Here is a 17,636-nt window from a genome sequence, read left to right as displayed (position 1 = left end):
TGGATGATGGAAACGTAATATAACACATATATCTTACGTTACATGATCTGTGATGCCCAGTAGGGTCTGGAGCAGCCCCTCATAATCCAACTTATGATTATTGGGATATTTATTTAGCGAAACATATGGATATTCCCTCCAAGTGATAGAAACACAAATTATCAACAGATTCATGTTGCTTCAGGTCAGTTTTTGGCAACAAATGAGTTTGAATCACCCCAAACCAATTAATGTTCAGGTTTGGAGCTCTTTAGATTTCATGATTGAGGATAAAGGATGGACCCGACCCACCACTACTAAATACTTCATATGTATGACTTTGTGACTGAAGAATCATAAAACCCATGTTCAAGTGCAAGCCTTCGTCTGTTGCAAACTTGACGCTAAGACTCACTACATAACATGCACGGTTTGTATTAGTGTGAGCATTGTATGGAAGGGGAAAGTAAAGTTTAGAGAAATAAAATAACAACATTAGCTGGTAAGTGGCAAAGCTGACACTTGGACCCAGGTCTCTCTGACTCTATATAGTAACAGTGGTGACAGCAACTTGTCCAAATAAAATATTGTTTCCCAGTCTTCTTAGCAGACAAAGAAGGCCAATGGGAGATATAAGCACAAGGCGGGGTGGGATTGCTTTTTAAAGTTCCTTTGTCTCTCTCTCCCTGCCCCACTTCCTCTTCTCTGCTGGGAGGGTGGCTGTGACCGGGTGCCACTGTGGTTATCATGAATCTATGAACAGCAGACAGGCTTCTCTTTGTTAGGAACCTTTCCTTTAACTCTTATATCCCCAGTTCTGAGGTCAAGTGTAGTTGCCACTTATCATCATACAGGTTCTATTTACTTTCTTTTTTTTTTTTTTAAGTTTTTATTTATTTATTTGACAAGAAAGGGAGATCACAAGTAGGCAGAGTGGCAGGCAGAGAGAGAGAGAGAGGAAAGCAGGCTCCCTGCTGAGCAGAGAGCCAATGCAGGGCTCCATCCCAGAACCCTGAGACCATGATCTGAGCCTAAGGCAGACGCTTAACCCACTGAGCCACCCAGGCGCCGTCCTATTTACTTTCTTACAGTAAGAAGGGAAATGAGATTGTTGTTGTACCTAAATCTTAGAAAATTATTTTTCTTATACCCAGCTGACTTAGACCATGTACGTTGGCTCTCTGGCTTCTGTTGGCATTTGAGTTTTCAATCTCTCCCTGACACTGTCTAGAAGACTGTGAGATGCCTTTAGAGATGTGAAAGTATAAAAAACATCACTAAACTTTGTTTCAGAAAATATTGAGTTCAAATCCTAGGCTCTATGGTTTAATTACTAACAATGTGACCGTATACAAGTCATTCATTGTTCTCAAGCATCTGTTTCCTTAACTGCAATAAGGGATAACAGCTATCTACCTACCACAGACGACTGTTAGAAGGATGAGATGAGAAAACCCAGTAGGTGGTTCTAAAACAGTGCCTTTATGAATGGCTAAATGTTTGGCCCTTTTCCTTTTGGAATGATCTCCACGGCGACAGATAACCTTTGTGCTTACCTGAATCTTGTCACACCAGCCAGCAAAGTATCTGAATGTTTGCACAGACATTCCGATGTGAGTCTTCAGAGCCAGGGTGTAGACAGCACCTGAATCAAGGGCTTCAATGGTTGCCAACTCTTCCTGGTTCTCTTCCAGTAGGTCTGCAAGTCTGTATGGTCAGGGAAAGAAATTCATTCAACAAACACTGACTGAGCTCCTACTAGGTACCGGGCGCCCTCCTAAGGGCTGAGAAGTCAGAGGTGAACACACATGCATGAGGTCTCTGTCCTCATGGTGAATATGGTCCAGCAGGGAAGACATTAAACACATCATCTCATAAATAATTTGTTTCAAGAAACAAAAAAGAAGAAGTTTGGGAAGCCTCTACCGTTTGCCCCATACACGTAGAAGAAGTAGAACAGTGACTGAGCCACAGTAATGCAAGCAGAATGATGACAGGAAACAGAGGGAATGTGGCCAGTTCATGGATGTACAGGGAGATGTTAGCGAGTACAACCCATGAGAACCCACGAACACGAGGATTTCTGGCTGGTACGGGAATGTTTCCGGCACTAACCGATGAGGACAAGATAAATACATGGGGTGAATTAGAGACACCACAACAGATTTCTGTTAGGTGCCTAGATTCTGGGGCAAGATAAGTCAAGGATTGTCTAATGGCTCTGAAAGAGTCAAAATTCAACCTTTGTGCTCCCCTCAACCACTGGTTTTCTTTTCATCCTTCAGTGGTTCTCTGAGTTGTTCCTTTTGGACCATTCTAAAGTTGGGCTCGAAAGCCCCCTCCCTCAGTGTTTCTTCCAGATCCTAATAAGGTCAGTGATTTGGCTCTGGGTAAGGAGAAAAGTGAGTTTATGCTCGCATCTAATTAATCTTGGCATACTCGGTTACTGATTTATAATACGCTTTTCAGGCCTTAGTATTTTTCCTTCTCACTGCTACTCCCTACAGGTCAAGCAGATTTGAAATTTGTCTTTGAAAACAACAAAAGTGCTACATATTCCCTGTTTGCTGTTCTGTATCCAACCTCCACACCGCTCTGTGACTGGGAGGATGGCCTTTATAGATTCCATCCCCTGGATCCCATGCTCTGTCACTGGGCTTGACCAGTGAGAAGCCAGTGGGCAGTATCCTCAGGGAGAGAAAGTAATCCGTGATTCCATTCCTCAGCTCCCTCACAGATAGGTTGTGGTTCAGCCGCTGCTGGGTCCCTCCACCAAAAACCACTGGAGTGTGGTCTTCCACAGCTATGGATCTTGCCAGATTCCAGCAATAGCCCCTTCCTCTGTCCCAGACCTTAGAGTATGAATAGCTTCCCCCGTTGCTGCCCCTAACTGGGTACTTCATTACCCCTCGAACTTGCCCACATCTTTTAAGTAGTTCTTTACTGAACTTTTCTGCCTACTGGAACCCTGACTGTTACAAACAATAACACAAAAATCAGGAACTCACATATATGGAACTTTATATGATGTGTGTAACAGAAGGCATATAGTAAGTACATATGAGAATATTTGGGTGAAATTTAAAAAATCTTGGCAATGTTAGCTAATATCCCAAGATAGCAGATCTGTGTTTTTAAAAACCACACCTGTACATCAATCTTCCTCTTTCTCTTGCATTCATTCTTCCCCATTCACCTTTTTCAAAGGCATCTTTTGCGGCTGCTACAGCTTTATCGACATCCACCAAAGAAGCATAGGCTACTTTGCATATTGTCTGTTTCAAGATAAAAATGGGGTAATAGGCCATTTATTTAGAGATATATAAATATGCCTCTTAGAATTAATAACATATTAATAGGAAAAATAGGGTGTTACTTATAAAATCCAAAGAATTAAAGACAGAAAATCAATACACTCAGTAATATAGTAAAGACAAAATCTAACATGGAAATTGCTAGCCTGAAATTTGGGACTCATGTCACACTACACTGTGGAAAGGCACATTTAGGAAGACTATGTCTATTTCTTCTGGTGCTTAGGGAAGCTGAGTTTCTTGCCACGAGCTTGCAGAGTCTGAGAACTTTTTTCTGCATATAGTTTTATTGAGGGTGTGCCTCTGATGTGTCTTGGTATAGTTATCTGTCTAAATTCAGCATAGTCACTCAATAAAATAGGTTATTATAGCTAGCAACCAGTACCAGAATTGAAGAGTCGAAAGAAATAAACAGAGAGCATTTAGAGTAAGTGCTCAGAGAGGCAAAGTGATAGGATAAAGTAACTTCTTAATCTGTCAATTTTACAACTGTGCATAAATTAAAAATTCATGACCAGTGGTCACTGCACACACTAAGGAATTACTCACAGATCCATCTGTTGGGTTGATAGTATCATAGGTCTTTCCATCCTCAGCATCTGTGAACTGTCCATTTATGAAACACTGATACGGCATTTTCACTGTCATTTCATTGACCTCCTTTGAAACCTAAGATGGAGAATTATATTCATAGATTCAGTGGATTTCTCTGCTTATCCATTTGATGCCAAATAGCAATAAAGTTTACTCACTAATGCAGCAGATGTTATGTCGATAGGATTTTAGTTCCTACACTCCAGAAGAGACAAGCATATGTAAGATTTGGGCCTCACGATGCTCAGATTGGCCACTGAGCCTGGAGGCTACCATCTCTGATGACCAAAGTGCCCTTAAAAATACCGCAAATTTTCTTCCTTACGCAAATGAGAGAACTCGAAAGACCTCCAGATAATGGAAACATCACCATCTAGTGGCCACATCTATGGAGCACAGCCATTGCTTTCATTTGAATCCTTGAAATTGCCTTTGTGGATTAAGTTTCCTTTTAGAATGGGCACCCGTTTTAAGTTTTGTTTCCTTAAGTTCTTCTTCATTTTTCACTTTCTCTCTCTCTCTCTTACAAATGTGTTGCCTTAATTCTATTCTTGACCATTCCCTAGCAAATGAATTTAGGTTAGTCCATTAACTACTATGAGCTTCAGTTTTTTCAACTGTGCAGAGGGGAGGGGTGCCTGGGTGGCTCAGTGGACTAAGGAACTGACTCTTGATTTTGGCTCAGGTCGTGATCTCAGGACTGTGAGATCAAGCCCGGTGGGTACCCCACTGAGCAGGGAATCAGCTTGAGATTCTCCCTATCTTCCCCCAACCTGCACGTGTGCACTTTCTCTCTCTCTCTGTTCTCTCTCTAAAATAAATAAATAAAATCTTCAAAAAAATTAAAAGGGGATAATGCTACCTACTACATACATTTATGAGGAATAACTGAAAAAACATGCAAAAGAGCTTTATTAGAATAAAATTTCATAATGCAAAAAATTTCATAAACAGTAAATATAGTGATTTTCAAACAATTTCACGTAGAGAAATTGAGAATACTTAAAGAAGAAATAAAAAAATCAAGATGGTATCTACTCTTATCCCACAGATAAGAAATATTTCTGTGAAAAATTTCCATTGTGTTTATATAGGATATAATGAAGGAATCTTCATCTGACTTGATGCGTCTAGTCTCTGCATATAGTTCACTTCTGTAAAGTCATCATTCTGGAACTATGTTAAGGGTCTTACATGTATTGTCTTTATTATTTTTTAAGATTTTATTTATTTATTTGGCAGAGAGGGACAGAGAGAGCAAGCACGAGTGGGAGAGTGGCCGGCAGAGGGGGAGGGAGAAGCAGGCTTCCCATAGAGCAGGGAGCCCAACTTGATCCCAAGACGCTGGGATCAGGATCCGAGCCGAAGACAGATGCTTAACTGACTGAGCCACCCAGGCGCCCCTTACCTATATTATCTAATTTGATTCTCCCAACTACTCTGTGAGGTAGATATTACTACTGTCATATCCAATATGAGGAAACCAAGGCTTAGAGAAGTGAAGTAACTTGCCACAGTTCCCATGGCTGGTAAGCAATGCTGCATGGATTCAATGTTAGGTGGGTCTGACAACAAATTCATGTTTTTAACCAGAGGATGCTCAACTGCTTCCCAAATTTACCTAAATTTTATTAAAAACACATGGGTGAATTATTTCTGGAATAGTAGACTACGGACCACTAAAAATCTGCCCCTTCATAAATGCCACAAGAACATAGAAACTATTGTCAAAATCATGTTTTTTAAGGCTCTGGAAATTAACCAAAAGCTTGAAAGAATACATTTATTCAAGAAAAACAGCTGAATCTCTGTAAGCTCAGTGAGTTCTATGGTGTATTAATTGCCATACTCTTTCCTATCCCTCTTGACAGCTCCGCAGTAACTTGAAAACCAAAATCCTTACAACCACAGTGGCTATGAAAACCAGCAGTCTGTTAGTCACCAGAGGGGGACAAGTGGTGCCCAGAAGCTCCCCAGAGGTCTTATCTCCACAGAGCTTTCCAATGTCAAGCTCTATATTCCATGTTTGTCTTTATGTGACCTGACCCACAGCTTGCTCTACACAAACTACCTGAGTCCTTCAGTAAAGGCTCAGAGACTTACCAGTTCCAGAAATTTAAGGAAATTGATGTCTGATTATTAGCTGATGACTAAGTTAGCACTAAGTAGAGACTCTGGTGGCAGCAAACAACAAAGGATACAGGCTTTACAGGATTAGTCTGAGAAAGTCCCTAAACAAAGAAAAGGCAAAAACAATAATCCCTGGGAAAGGAGGGGTCTTATTTCCAGAGTTGCCACATTCTGTTATTTAAAATGGCTGGTTTTTGACAAAAGATCATAAGATACATGAAGAAACATGAAAGAATAAAGAGTGGCCAATACATAGGACAGACAACAGCCAATAGAAACATTCTGGAAAAGACCTAGATGCTGGATTTATCAGAGAAACATTTTAAATAAGTTTTTACAAATATGTTCATATAACGAAAGGAAACTATGTCTAAAAAATTAAAGGAATGTGAAAGAACAATGACTCACCAAATAGAGAATATCAATAAAGAGATAAGAATTCTTAAAAAAAAGAACCAAAGAGAAATGCTGGAGCTGGAAAGTGCAATAACTAACTTTTTAAAAAAAATTTACTATAGGGGCTCAGCAGTAGATTCAAGCAAGCGGAACAAAGAACTAGCAAACTGGACAATAGGTTGATAGAGATTATCTAGTCTGAAAACAGAAAGACAAAAGAAGGCCTATGGGACACCACTGAACGTACCAACACATGCGTAAAGGGAGTTCCAGAAGGAGAGGAGAGGAGGATAGAGGCAGGAAGAATATTTGAAGAAATAATGAAAGAAAATGTCCCAACTTTGATGAAGGACATTAAGCCATACATCCAAGAAGTTCAGGCAGGATAAACTCAAAGAGATCCATTTTAGAAACATAATGAAATGGTCAAACGCCAGAGATAATGATGGAATCTTGAAAGGAGCAGGAGAGAAGCAACCTGTCACATAAAATGGATCCTTAATAAAATTAACAGATGACTAATGCTCAGAAACCATGGAGGCCAGAAGACAATATAATGGCATATCCAAAGTGCTGAAAGAAAAAGACTGCCAACCAATAATTCCATATACAGCAAAAACAGCCTTCAAAAACAAAGGAGAAATTAAGTTACTCCCAAATGAACAAAGACGGAGAGAATTCACTGCTAACACACTGCTCTTCAGAAAGTTCTAGAAGGGGTCTTTCAGGCTAACATGAAAGGTACTTGAATCCACATGAAAAAATAGAGCACACTGATAAAAGGAAATATATGTCAGTATACACGTATTTTTGTTTTTAACTCTTCTCCTATCTGATTTAAAAGACAACTGCATAAAGCAATAATTATAAAACTATGTTGGTGGCCTTCCAATGTATGGAGATGTAATTTGTATGGCAATAGTATCACAAATGTGGGGATAGGGAGCAGAACTAAATTACAACAAAGTTTTTCTTTACTATTGTTATTAGGTTGACCTTAATCTGAACTGGAAATGTTTTAAACAAAAATGTTCCTTATACTCCTCAAGGCAACCACTAAGAAACTAACTAACAAAATATAGTAAAAGAAACAATAAGGGATTAAAATGGCATACTAGACTCTCTTTAATACGATCAAAATGGAGGGAAAGAAAAATAGAGGAGCAAAAGGGGCAAGACAAGACGTACACCAGCCTCCCCTCAGAGACACTGAAGGTTCAGTTCCAGACTATTGCAATAAAGAGAATATTGCAATAAAGTGAGTCAAATGAATTGGTTTCCCAGTGCATATAAAAGCCATGGTTACACTATACTGTAGTTTATTAGGTACGTAATAGCATACGTCTAAAAAATCAATGTCTATGCTTTAATTCAAAATACTTTAGTGGGACGCCTGTGTGGCTCAGTTGGTTAGGCAGCTGCCTTCGGCTCAGATCATGATCCCAGCGTCCTGGGATTGAGTCCCACATCGGGCTCCTTGCTCGGCGGGGAGCCTGCTTCTCCCTCTGCCTCTGCCTGCCATTCTCTCTGCCTGTGCTCGCTCTCTCCCCCTCTCTCTCTCTGATAAATAAATAAAATCTTAAAAAAAAAATACTTTAGCAATAGGGGCACCTGGGTGTCTTAGTCAGTTAAGCGTCTGCCTCTGACTCAGGTCATGATCTTAGGGTCCTGGGATTGAGCCCCACATGGGGCTCCCTGCTCCCTCTCCCTCTGTTGTTCCCCTGCTTGGGCTCTCTTGCTCTCTCTCTCTCAAATAAATTAAATAAATAAGAAAGTATGCAAATAAGCAAGTACACAAATAAATAAATAACCTGTTTAAAAAGTACTTTATCAGGGCGCCGGGTGGCTCAGCAGGTTAAAGCCTCTGCCTTCAGCTCAGATCATGATCCCATAGTCCTGCGATCAAGCCCCACATTGGGCTCTCTGCTCAGCGGGGAGCCTGTTTCCCCCCCTCTCTCTGCCTGCCTCTCTGCCTACTTGTGATCTCTGTCAAATAAATAAATAAAATCTTTAAAAAATACTTTATCAACTATACTTCAATTAAAAAATATTTTATTACAAAAAAAGTAACCACCACCTGAACTTTCAGTGGGTCATGATCACTGATCACAGATTAACACTGATCGCAAACTCTAACAAATATAATAGCAAATGAAAACGTTTGAAATATTGTGGGAATTACCAGAATGTGATACAGAGATAAGGCATGAGCAAATGCTGTTGGAAAGAGGGTACCAGTAGAGTTACTCGATGCACGGCTGCCACAAGCATTTATTTTGTGGAAAATGTACTACCTGTGAAGCACAGTAAAGCAAAAAGCAATAAAGCAAGGTATTTGTAGTGGCAGTGGAAAAGAATAGATAAATTCACCTTAATCAAACAAAAAACTTTTGTGTGTCAAAGGACACTGACAAAAAAGTGAAAAAAATAAAAGCCCACAGAATGGGAGAAAATATTTACAAATCATATACCTGATTAAGCTCTAGTATCCAAAATATACAAAAGCCCCTTACAACTCAACATTAAACATACACAATCAAAAATCCCAATTCGAAAATGAGTAAAGGATTTGGCTGGACATTTTCCCAAAGAGGTTATACAAATCACCAATAAGCACATGAAAAGGGGCATTTCATTAGTCATCAGGGAAATGTAAGTGAAAGCTACGATGAGATGCCATTTCATACCTACAGCTAAAATATGAAAGGCAGACAATAGCAAATATTGGCAAGGCCATGGATAAATTAGAACCTTTCTATATTGCTAGTGGGATTGTGAAACAGTGTAGCCACTGTGGCAAAGAGCTTGGTAGTTCTCCCAACAGTTAAACAGAGTCACCATATGACTCATCAGCTATACTCCAAGGTATACACCCCAGGGAACAGAAAACAAGTGTTCACACAAAAACTTACACATGAATTTTCATAGCAGCATTATTTGTAATAGGCAAACATGAAAACAACCCAAATGTCCATTCAATGAGAGATGGATAAACAACATGTGGTATATCCATACCACGGAATACTATACGGCCAGAAGAAGGAGTGATGTACACAACACCCATGACAACATAGATGAACCTTGACCACATGGTGCTCAAGTGAAAGGAGCCAATCACAAATTATGTGATTCCATGTATAGGAAATATCTACAAGAGGCAAATCCATGGAGACAAAAAGGAGATTAGTGGTTTCTGGGGGTCAGGGGTAGCAGGGAGAGAACAGACGATGACTATCAGTGGATTCAGGGTTCCTTTATGGGGTGATACAAATTTTCCATAATCAGATAGCCGAGATGAACCTGAACCACTGAACTATACATTGTAAAGGATGAATTTGGGGGTGCCTGGATGGCTCAGTTGGCCTACTCTGATTTCAGTTCAGGCCATGATCTCAAGGTCCTGGGATTGAGCCCCGGGTCAGGCTCTGCACTCTGTGGGGTGTCTGCTTGAGCTTCTCTCTCTCCCTCCCCCTATACCCTCCCCCTGCTCACTCACTCTCTTTTTCTCTAAAATAAATAAATATTTGAAAAAATTCAAGGGTGAGGGTGCCTGGGTGGCTCAGTGGGGTAAAGCCCCTGCCTTCGGCTCAGGTCATGAGCTCGGGGTCCTGGGATCGAGCCCTGCATCGGGGCTGTTATCTCTCTCTCTCTGTCAAATAGATAAATAAAATCTTTTTAAAAAAAGATTTTATTTATCTATTTGACAGAGATCACAAGTAGGCAGAGAGGGAGGCAGAGAGAGAGAGGAGGAAGCAGGCTCCCTCTGAGCAGAGAGCCCAATGCAGGGCTCGATCCCAGGACCCCGAGCTCATGACCTGAGCTGAAGGCAGGGGCTTTACCCCACTGAGCCACCCAGGTGCCCCAATAAATAAAATATTAAAAAAAAAATTCAAGGGTGAATTTTACAGTGTCTGAATTTTATCTCAATAAAACACCTATCTCAAAAAGGTCATACATGTAAAAACAAATGAACAAAAGGCATAGCCTTTCCTTATAGCTTTTGAGTCTTAGTGATGGAGATTTCAGGCAGCGCGGAGAAGCTTACATAATCCAGCACTAGCTCCACTTCTTGGTCTTCTCCTCTCAGTTTCCTCACAACTTTTTGGATGAAGTCTGCAAACTTGGTGGCCATGTAGACATCTTCGTTCTGTAGCTGAAGCCCACCACACTTCTGTCTGATCTCTTCAACCAGCCTTAAAGTTAAGAAGCAACTCACATTACTTACATTTTTAAAAGGGTTTAGGGGAACCATGTTATTACGTTTGTCAAGTTGCTTTGAGATAAGACCTGTCACGTGTGTATTTATAGCCTATGAGATCATCCATGATAATACCTGGAGAAATTGGGTAAGGGGTAAGACTGGGAGAATTAAATTAAAAAACTGTCTTGAAGGACAGTGGCTATTCTTTGTTTTTTTTTTTTTAACTTTTTATATGGCTAAAACGAAAAGAAACCAAGGCAAAAACATTTTACCTATCGCAAGCAAGATTATAAGGGGCACATAAAATCCGTTCCTTTTGTTTCAAACGTAAGCAAGGAATGAGAAATAAAAGAAAGTCCCTCACTGTAAAGATTATGAAACAAAAGTCATATTGTATAATATTGTCTCTAGATTGTGTATAAGAATGAAACAAACATGTCCTTGTATTACATGGTTAGTGTAGCTACTAAGTAGAATCATGCACTAGGTCAAGATAATTTTTGAAGTCTCTTCCAACCCTTTGAATTTTTGCTGTTCATTTTTCAAATTATTGCTGCGATTTGCCATTTGTGAAATAGCACCGGTATGCTAGATGCAAGACAGAAAGACCACCATGGTTGTTGCTCAGTTATTTTTTCTGCAAAAGAGGTGCTTTGGCAGTTCAAGATAATAGTATCAGGCGATTATTCAGATACTCAAGTGGAAAATGGGCAATTTGTACAGGAGCATCTTGCTGGTGAAAAATATATAGTGTTGAAATCTTTAGTTGAGAAATTAGAAGTTTTAGGAAACTGATGAACCATAGCTGAGAAATTTATAATTTGAGGAACCAAAGCTATTGACTTTGATAATACCGTTTGCTCTGGAGATGACTATTTGGATTAGTAGAATAAAAATTCCATGAATGAAGAAACTTTTTCCTGTTCATGACTGTCTGTATTCTCAGGGCAAAAACTATTCCTGATATGTAGTACATACTAAATGAATTTTGTGGAATAAGTGAGTGAATAAGCAAATAAACAGAATGACCATCAAGAACACTCACTTTTCTTTTTTTTTAACATCAGGAGTGGCATTCTTTAACTTATTAAATTAATGAATGGCCATAGTGTGGCCTTCAATGAAAAAAATACCTCTGAGAGACTCTCCGCTATTAGGATCCTCACACACTTACTTTTTTTTCTTTTTAAACCATAAAATAGAGCCTTCTGGGACTCTAGCTCTTTCAACTTGCCATAAACCTCTGTAGAGAAATTTTAACTACAGGTTAATTATTCTTCCTCTTGCAAGTATCCTGACAGTCCTTATTCTAGATATATCTTACTGGGTAATTCTGGGGTATAGGGAAAAAAAAGGATATTGGGGGAAGCATAATCGATGTTGGGTCTCCTTGTGAATCAGACTATGTAGGTAATTCCTGATAAATGTTCTCATCCAGAACTTCCCATTCCAATGCTGTATGGGAGGAAAATCAGCTAAGAAACGTGAGGACAGATTTTAAAAAGAAACCAACAATTACAAGCATTGGTTTTCTAGGTATATAGGAGATATGAAAACAACTTCTGGCTAGCAACAAAGAGGAAGGAGCAAATATATGTGTTTGACCATGGAAACAAACAATCCAAAAAGGATGAAGAAAAGAGAAACAGAGTATAATGGTTATGGTACAGTGATAACATCTAGAACAAAGGATTGGATTTGAGTTTCAAAGTCAAAGTCAAAATCCCTAGGGGAGGGGTGTGAGTCAATAGGGTGACTGTTTTACCTGACAACATCCATTGAGCTCGCTCCAGATTTAAAGAAGTCTGTTGAGTCTTCAATAACAGGGACATTGCTTAAAATTCCAGCCCAGATAACCTATACAGCAAGGATAATTTTAATGAAGGATGTGCCATGAAGAACACAGAGGCAGAGACTGGTCAGGTCCTCAACCAAACCTACTTTTTTTCATCTTGGATACATGGCTTAACTACATTTTTCAGCATCTCTTCAAGTTAGATGCAGCCGTATGACCAACTTCAAGCCAATGAATATGAGCGGAAGTAAACTTGACTCCTAGTCTTGACCCACGAAAAACCTCCTTCACACAATTCTAGTGTGCTCTTTTGCCCTTCTGAGCTGTCTGGGAAGTAGATGACCTGTATGGTGACCTTGAAGATAGCAGAGCTTGGGTCCCCGAATGACTCCACTCCTAATCCTTACATTCCAGCTTTACCCTTCACCCCCATGTCGACCTGAAACTGCCTTCCAACATTTTGTGAATGAGAAATAAATTTGCCTACAAATTTTGGAGTCGACTTCCTACTGCAGCTACTACAAAAAAGAGGCAAGACAGTGTGGGCTCACTGTTCTGAAGACCGAGGGTTCAGTTACATAACTGCTGCAGTTTCAAGGTCAGAGCAACATTAAAGACATCACATGTTCACCTTGATGGTCCCTGCCACCTTCACCTCTTCGGGGGTAAGTTCTACCACGGATGTCTCCCCGGCTGAAAAGTACTGAGAAGCGGGAATCATTCTTCCGTCTTCAAACTGCAGATTTCTCACCATCAGCTACAAAATAGCAACACAACAAGCCAAAGGATGGAAGATTAGGACAATTCAAAAGTGAGGTCGGTGAGAGAAGGAGTGCCACATATTTTAGGAATACAGAGATCAGCGTATTTGGCAAATACAAAAATGTGGATTGAAAGCACTCACCATTATGTGTAAAAGGACAGAAGTGGTATCTTACCAATGACAGCAGAAAGGAGCAAGTGAAGTCTAGGGGTAGATATACATCTCGAAATGGATAATTAGCTTCTGACAAAATGGACACTTGGATGTATATATTTAGACTAAAGCCCGTTATAACTCCTCTTCCTCCTCCCACTACTACAACGATCCGTTCTCCTTCTCTTATGGTCATCCTCTGCTGCAGGCACAGTGCTATAGGTATGTGCATACGTAGGTGTCTTATTTAATCACATAAACCCTGGTGGAAGCAGGTACCATTATTATCCCCATGTTCCTGATAAGGAAATGGAGGCCCAGTGAGGTTAAGGAATTTGCCCAATGCCACACAGCTAGTTAGTCACAGAGCTGGGGTTACAACCCAGGACTAGCTGGACTGTGCAGCCTACCATTTTAATTATTGATTAGGCCTGCACACTACCAGAATATATGTGCAAGCTGCAAATTCCCCTTTGCTTTCTTCAAAGAGTTCACTGAAGCCAAGAGCCCCTGCTCCCAAGCACAGGCAGTGTGAGGGGGTACCTGCATGAGGGACAAGGCAAGGAGCCTCTGAAGAGTCCCACATCCATCCTATTTATCCTACGAGACTCTAGTGATAAGGCAGACCTATGAGACCACACTCTGTTTTACAGACCGGGAAATGAAGACTCAGAGGGGAGAAGCACCCTCCCCTCAACTGGTAAGTGGCAGAGGAAGGGTTCTCATCATGTTTCTTGACTAAATTCCAAGCTCTTTCTACTATATCACAAAACAGACCATGCACATCCTTGAGGCATATCCCGGGGAGCCTCGTTCTCATCCTGGCACCCTGAGCTGCCTCAGAAACAGAGCACAGATATCTCGAGCCCCCCCATATTGCACTGTGAAACCAGATTATCTTGTGAAAGATACTCCCTTAGCAGCTGGGGTTATAGAAGGAAACCAAAAACATTACTTTGTAGGTGACCGTATTGAACACTCACTGCTTTTCCATCATTACCAAAAAGAACAAGTCCATTTTTGGTAACAAGACCAGGCTTCTTGGCACCTTTAATTTCCAGTGGTTCTCCAGGAGGGACAGAGCTTTTCAATAATGATGAGCCGTAGAACGTGACCATCTAAGAGAGAGACCAAACCCAGACTGTGAGAGGAGGGAGTTACACCTACAGACAGGGGCGTGTGCCAGCTGCACGTCTTGTAAGCAACCTGAAGCTGGGATTATCACTTATGATAAAATTGGAATACCTCAATGTGGGAAATGGTATCAAGCATCTGTAGGGATGACACAATTAAGAGATAATCTATGAAGATATTACTGAAGAGATCCGGATGACTTTTATCATTTATTCACATTGATTCAAAGGTGAATGAGACAAGAGTTCTCGCAGACTTCAGAGCCTGAAGCAAGGGTTTTCAGAGTGGTGTGAAGGTGGTGCTGGGGAGTCAGCGAGAGCAGATATGGGGACCAACACTGGACTGTTCCCGTCCAGTGCAATTACTGGTGGGAAATATAGGGTGGTCTGTGGGTCAGTTAGTGGAAACAGGACTGGATTCAGACTAACCAAGAGAATGTGATGCTAATTGATTTGTGATTATAATTCTATGACAATTAGCTATCACTTATTGAGCACTATGATAGTTAACATTTATTGAGTACTTATGCAGAGACTAAGTACTTCAGTGAATTAATATGCATTGACCCATTTAGTTTTCACAGTGACCTATAACCAATACAAGAGGCACTATTATTAGTCCCATTTACAATAAGGAAACCCGATGGGTAAGTAACCTGCCCCAGGTTACCTAGCAAAAGTGGGTCTATGTGTAATACCTTTTAGAAAGGTAACACACACACACACACACACACACACACACACACACACACACAGAATTGGTCCCCTAGAATGTACCTGTCCATTTATCTCTGTCCAAGCTCCAGGGACTTTATCATGACCTCGGATCCAGTTATGTAAAACTTCAGCTGACTGATCCCAAGAAATCTAGGACAGCAAAAAGCACAGGCTGTACTCCTAATGCTATGAATGTCAAAAATAATAGAAACATTTCTCCCCATCAGTGGTCAAGTAGGGTTGGGGCAGAATAGAACAGGGAGACTTGGAGATCTACATTTCGGCCAGGAAATGGTACATTGGGAACTACTTAAAAGTAAAGGGCCAAGAACATTAAGGTGTGTTATTGAGTTGATATAAATACCTCAGCATTTTCCTTTTTCTGGATACCTTCATATGTTGCCCCTTCTTCCAGCTGGGGAATCCGAGGAGCTTTCCCATCAGCTATGAGTTGGACAGCTTCCACCTAAAGTCAAAAACATGATCTGTGTCGCAGCCCATTGGTCAATAATGGCATCGTTTGTTTAACTGAAGCTTACGCTAAATAGAATTGCTACATTTAAATCTGTCCAGGGGCTCCTGGTTGGCTCAGACAGAAGAGCATGTGACTCTTGATCTCAGGGTTGTGAGTTCAAGCCCCACACTGGGTGTAGAGATTACTTAAATAAATAAAACTTTAATAAATAAGTAAGTAAATAAATCTGTCCAGAGAATCAGACTATGACAATAACTACCTTTTCTTCAGTTCCATCTGTGTCCCAGGCAATGTGGTAGCTACTTTATATAAAATATCCTTTGCAGACATCACACCAATCCTGCCAGGTGGATATAATTATTCCAACGTTACAGATGAGGAAACTGATTCTTAGAAAAGTGAAGCAACTAGCTCAAGATCACAGAGGTAGCTACTGGGTGTCAGAAGAAAAGTCTGCATCCGAGTTTACCTACTGCCAGTACTGAGTTATTACTCTCAAAAATGACTCCCTTGTTGAAACAAATTTCAACTTCCCCTTGGTGACCTAGTGGGAATTTCAGTAATCGGATTGTAAGGTAAGTCCGTGTGAGTGATTTCTACTCATCAAGATGATTCTAGAAAGTGATGCATTGTTATATTTAAATAATCCGACTTGCTTCTAGCTCAGGACACCTGGAATGACAAAACAGTTAAAATCTATGCATGAGTTTAATTGCCTTTGGGATGTGTCCTGAACTCTTTCTGTGCCAGATTCATGTATGCCTTGAGTTGAGAGCCTCTTTCTTTCACGGGGAGGCCTACGTGCCCTTGAATTCTCGGATCTCTCAGTGTTTACAGCTGCTGACCAACCTCTCTAAGAGCTTAGCGGCAACCTAAGCACAGGGCCAGTTCATAGCTCCTTCAATCACCCACTTCAGCCTGTGATATCATCAGATGCATGATCTGGGCTTGAGCAAATGCCACTGAACACACATAATGTGATTTTGACTATCATGATAATTTCTGAGCACCTACCATGTGCCGAGTGCTTTACACAAATGCTACTTAATCTCTCAGAAGCCCTTATAAGTTGGGTAGTATCCACAGAAGGAAACCATGATAATTTCTGAGCACCTACCATGTGCCGAGTGCTTTACACAAATGCTACTTAATCTCTCAGCAGCCCTTATAAGTTGGGTAGTATCTACAGAAGGAAGCCAAGTGACTTGTCTGTTGTCATAGAGAAGTAAGCAGTAGAATGAGAACTCTGATCTTTTTCTGACATCAAAGCCCTACTCTCAAAACCTTTAAATGATGCAAAACAGACGGCTCTCCTCTCTCCAGAATCAATAGCTGCTGATTTATACCATCTTAGCATCTATCTCCGTGTGGCTACTTCTTCCATATCCAATTCAGAAAACATTAAATGACACTGAAATTATCTTTCCATATTTTTACAGGCTAAAAATATATTTTTACTTTCTGGTGCACACGCTTTGAGCTTTTTGCCCAGAGCACATCTGAATAAATTAAAGCAATGCCAAATTTCACCCTGTTATGCAGACTGAGTTCAAATACTTTTGAAGCCCAAAGTCCACAGCAAAATTTCTTGAGATTCTGTACACTTCTTTACTATTAGTTAATACAAACAGGGTTGGCAATTCAAGTATTTGGCAAAAGAAATGAACCAGTTTCACTATCGGTTCATTTCAAGAAATGATCACTGTTCTCAGAAAAACAAGCTTCACAGGCTAAGAAATTTTTTTTCAAGATTTTATTTATTTATTTGACACAGAGAGATCACAAGCAGGCAGAGAGGCAGGCAGAGAGAGAGAGAGAGGAGGAAGCAGGCTCCCTGCCAAGCAGAGAGCCTGATGGGGGACTTGATCCCAGGACCCTGAGATCATGACCTGAGCTGAAGGCAGAGGCTTAAGCCACTGAGCCACCCAGGCGCCCCAGGCTAAGAAATTTTAATGTTCGGATTTCCACCCTAAATATACCATCCTA

At 40.6% G+C, this 17,636-nt stretch overlaps 1 protein-coding gene across 2 annotated transcripts in view; it reads right to left on the bottom strand.

Annotated features, from left to right (window-relative positions):
• The window catches only part of ALDH1L2 (aldehyde dehydrogenase 1 family member L2), a 64,050-nt gene that overhangs the window by 22,480 nt on the left and 23,934 nt on the right, over nucleotides 1–17,636 (bottom strand). For both annotated transcript variants that reach the window (XM_032346526.1, XM_032346525.1), the window contains exons 5-13: nucleotides 15,540–15,641; nucleotides 15,236–15,325; nucleotides 14,309–14,443; nucleotides 13,041–13,166; nucleotides 12,380–12,471; nucleotides 10,459–10,606; nucleotides 3,843–3,962; nucleotides 3,127–3,254; nucleotides 1,536–1,686 (exon numbers count right to left, since the gene is read on the bottom strand). In XM_032346526.1, coding sequence (XP_032202417.1) covers nucleotides 1,536–1,686; nucleotides 3,127–3,254; nucleotides 3,843–3,962; nucleotides 10,459–10,606; nucleotides 12,380–12,471; nucleotides 13,041–13,166; nucleotides 14,309–14,443; nucleotides 15,236–15,325; nucleotides 15,540–15,641 — 1,092 coding nt within the window. The remainder of the gene's footprint in view (nucleotides 1–1,535; nucleotides 1,687–3,126; nucleotides 3,255–3,842; nucleotides 3,963–10,458; nucleotides 10,607–12,379; nucleotides 12,472–13,040; nucleotides 13,167–14,308; nucleotides 14,444–15,235; nucleotides 15,326–15,539; nucleotides 15,642–17,636) is intronic.

The sequence above is a fragment of the Mustela erminea genome, chromosome 6 (genome assembly GCF_009829155.1).
Source record: "Mustela erminea isolate mMusErm1 chromosome 6, mMusErm1.Pri, whole genome shotgun sequence".
In the NCBI taxonomy this organism is placed as follows: domain Eukaryota; kingdom Metazoa; phylum Chordata; class Mammalia; order Carnivora; family Mustelidae; genus Mustela; species Mustela erminea.
This window is presented reverse-complemented; position numbering and strand designations above follow the sequence as displayed.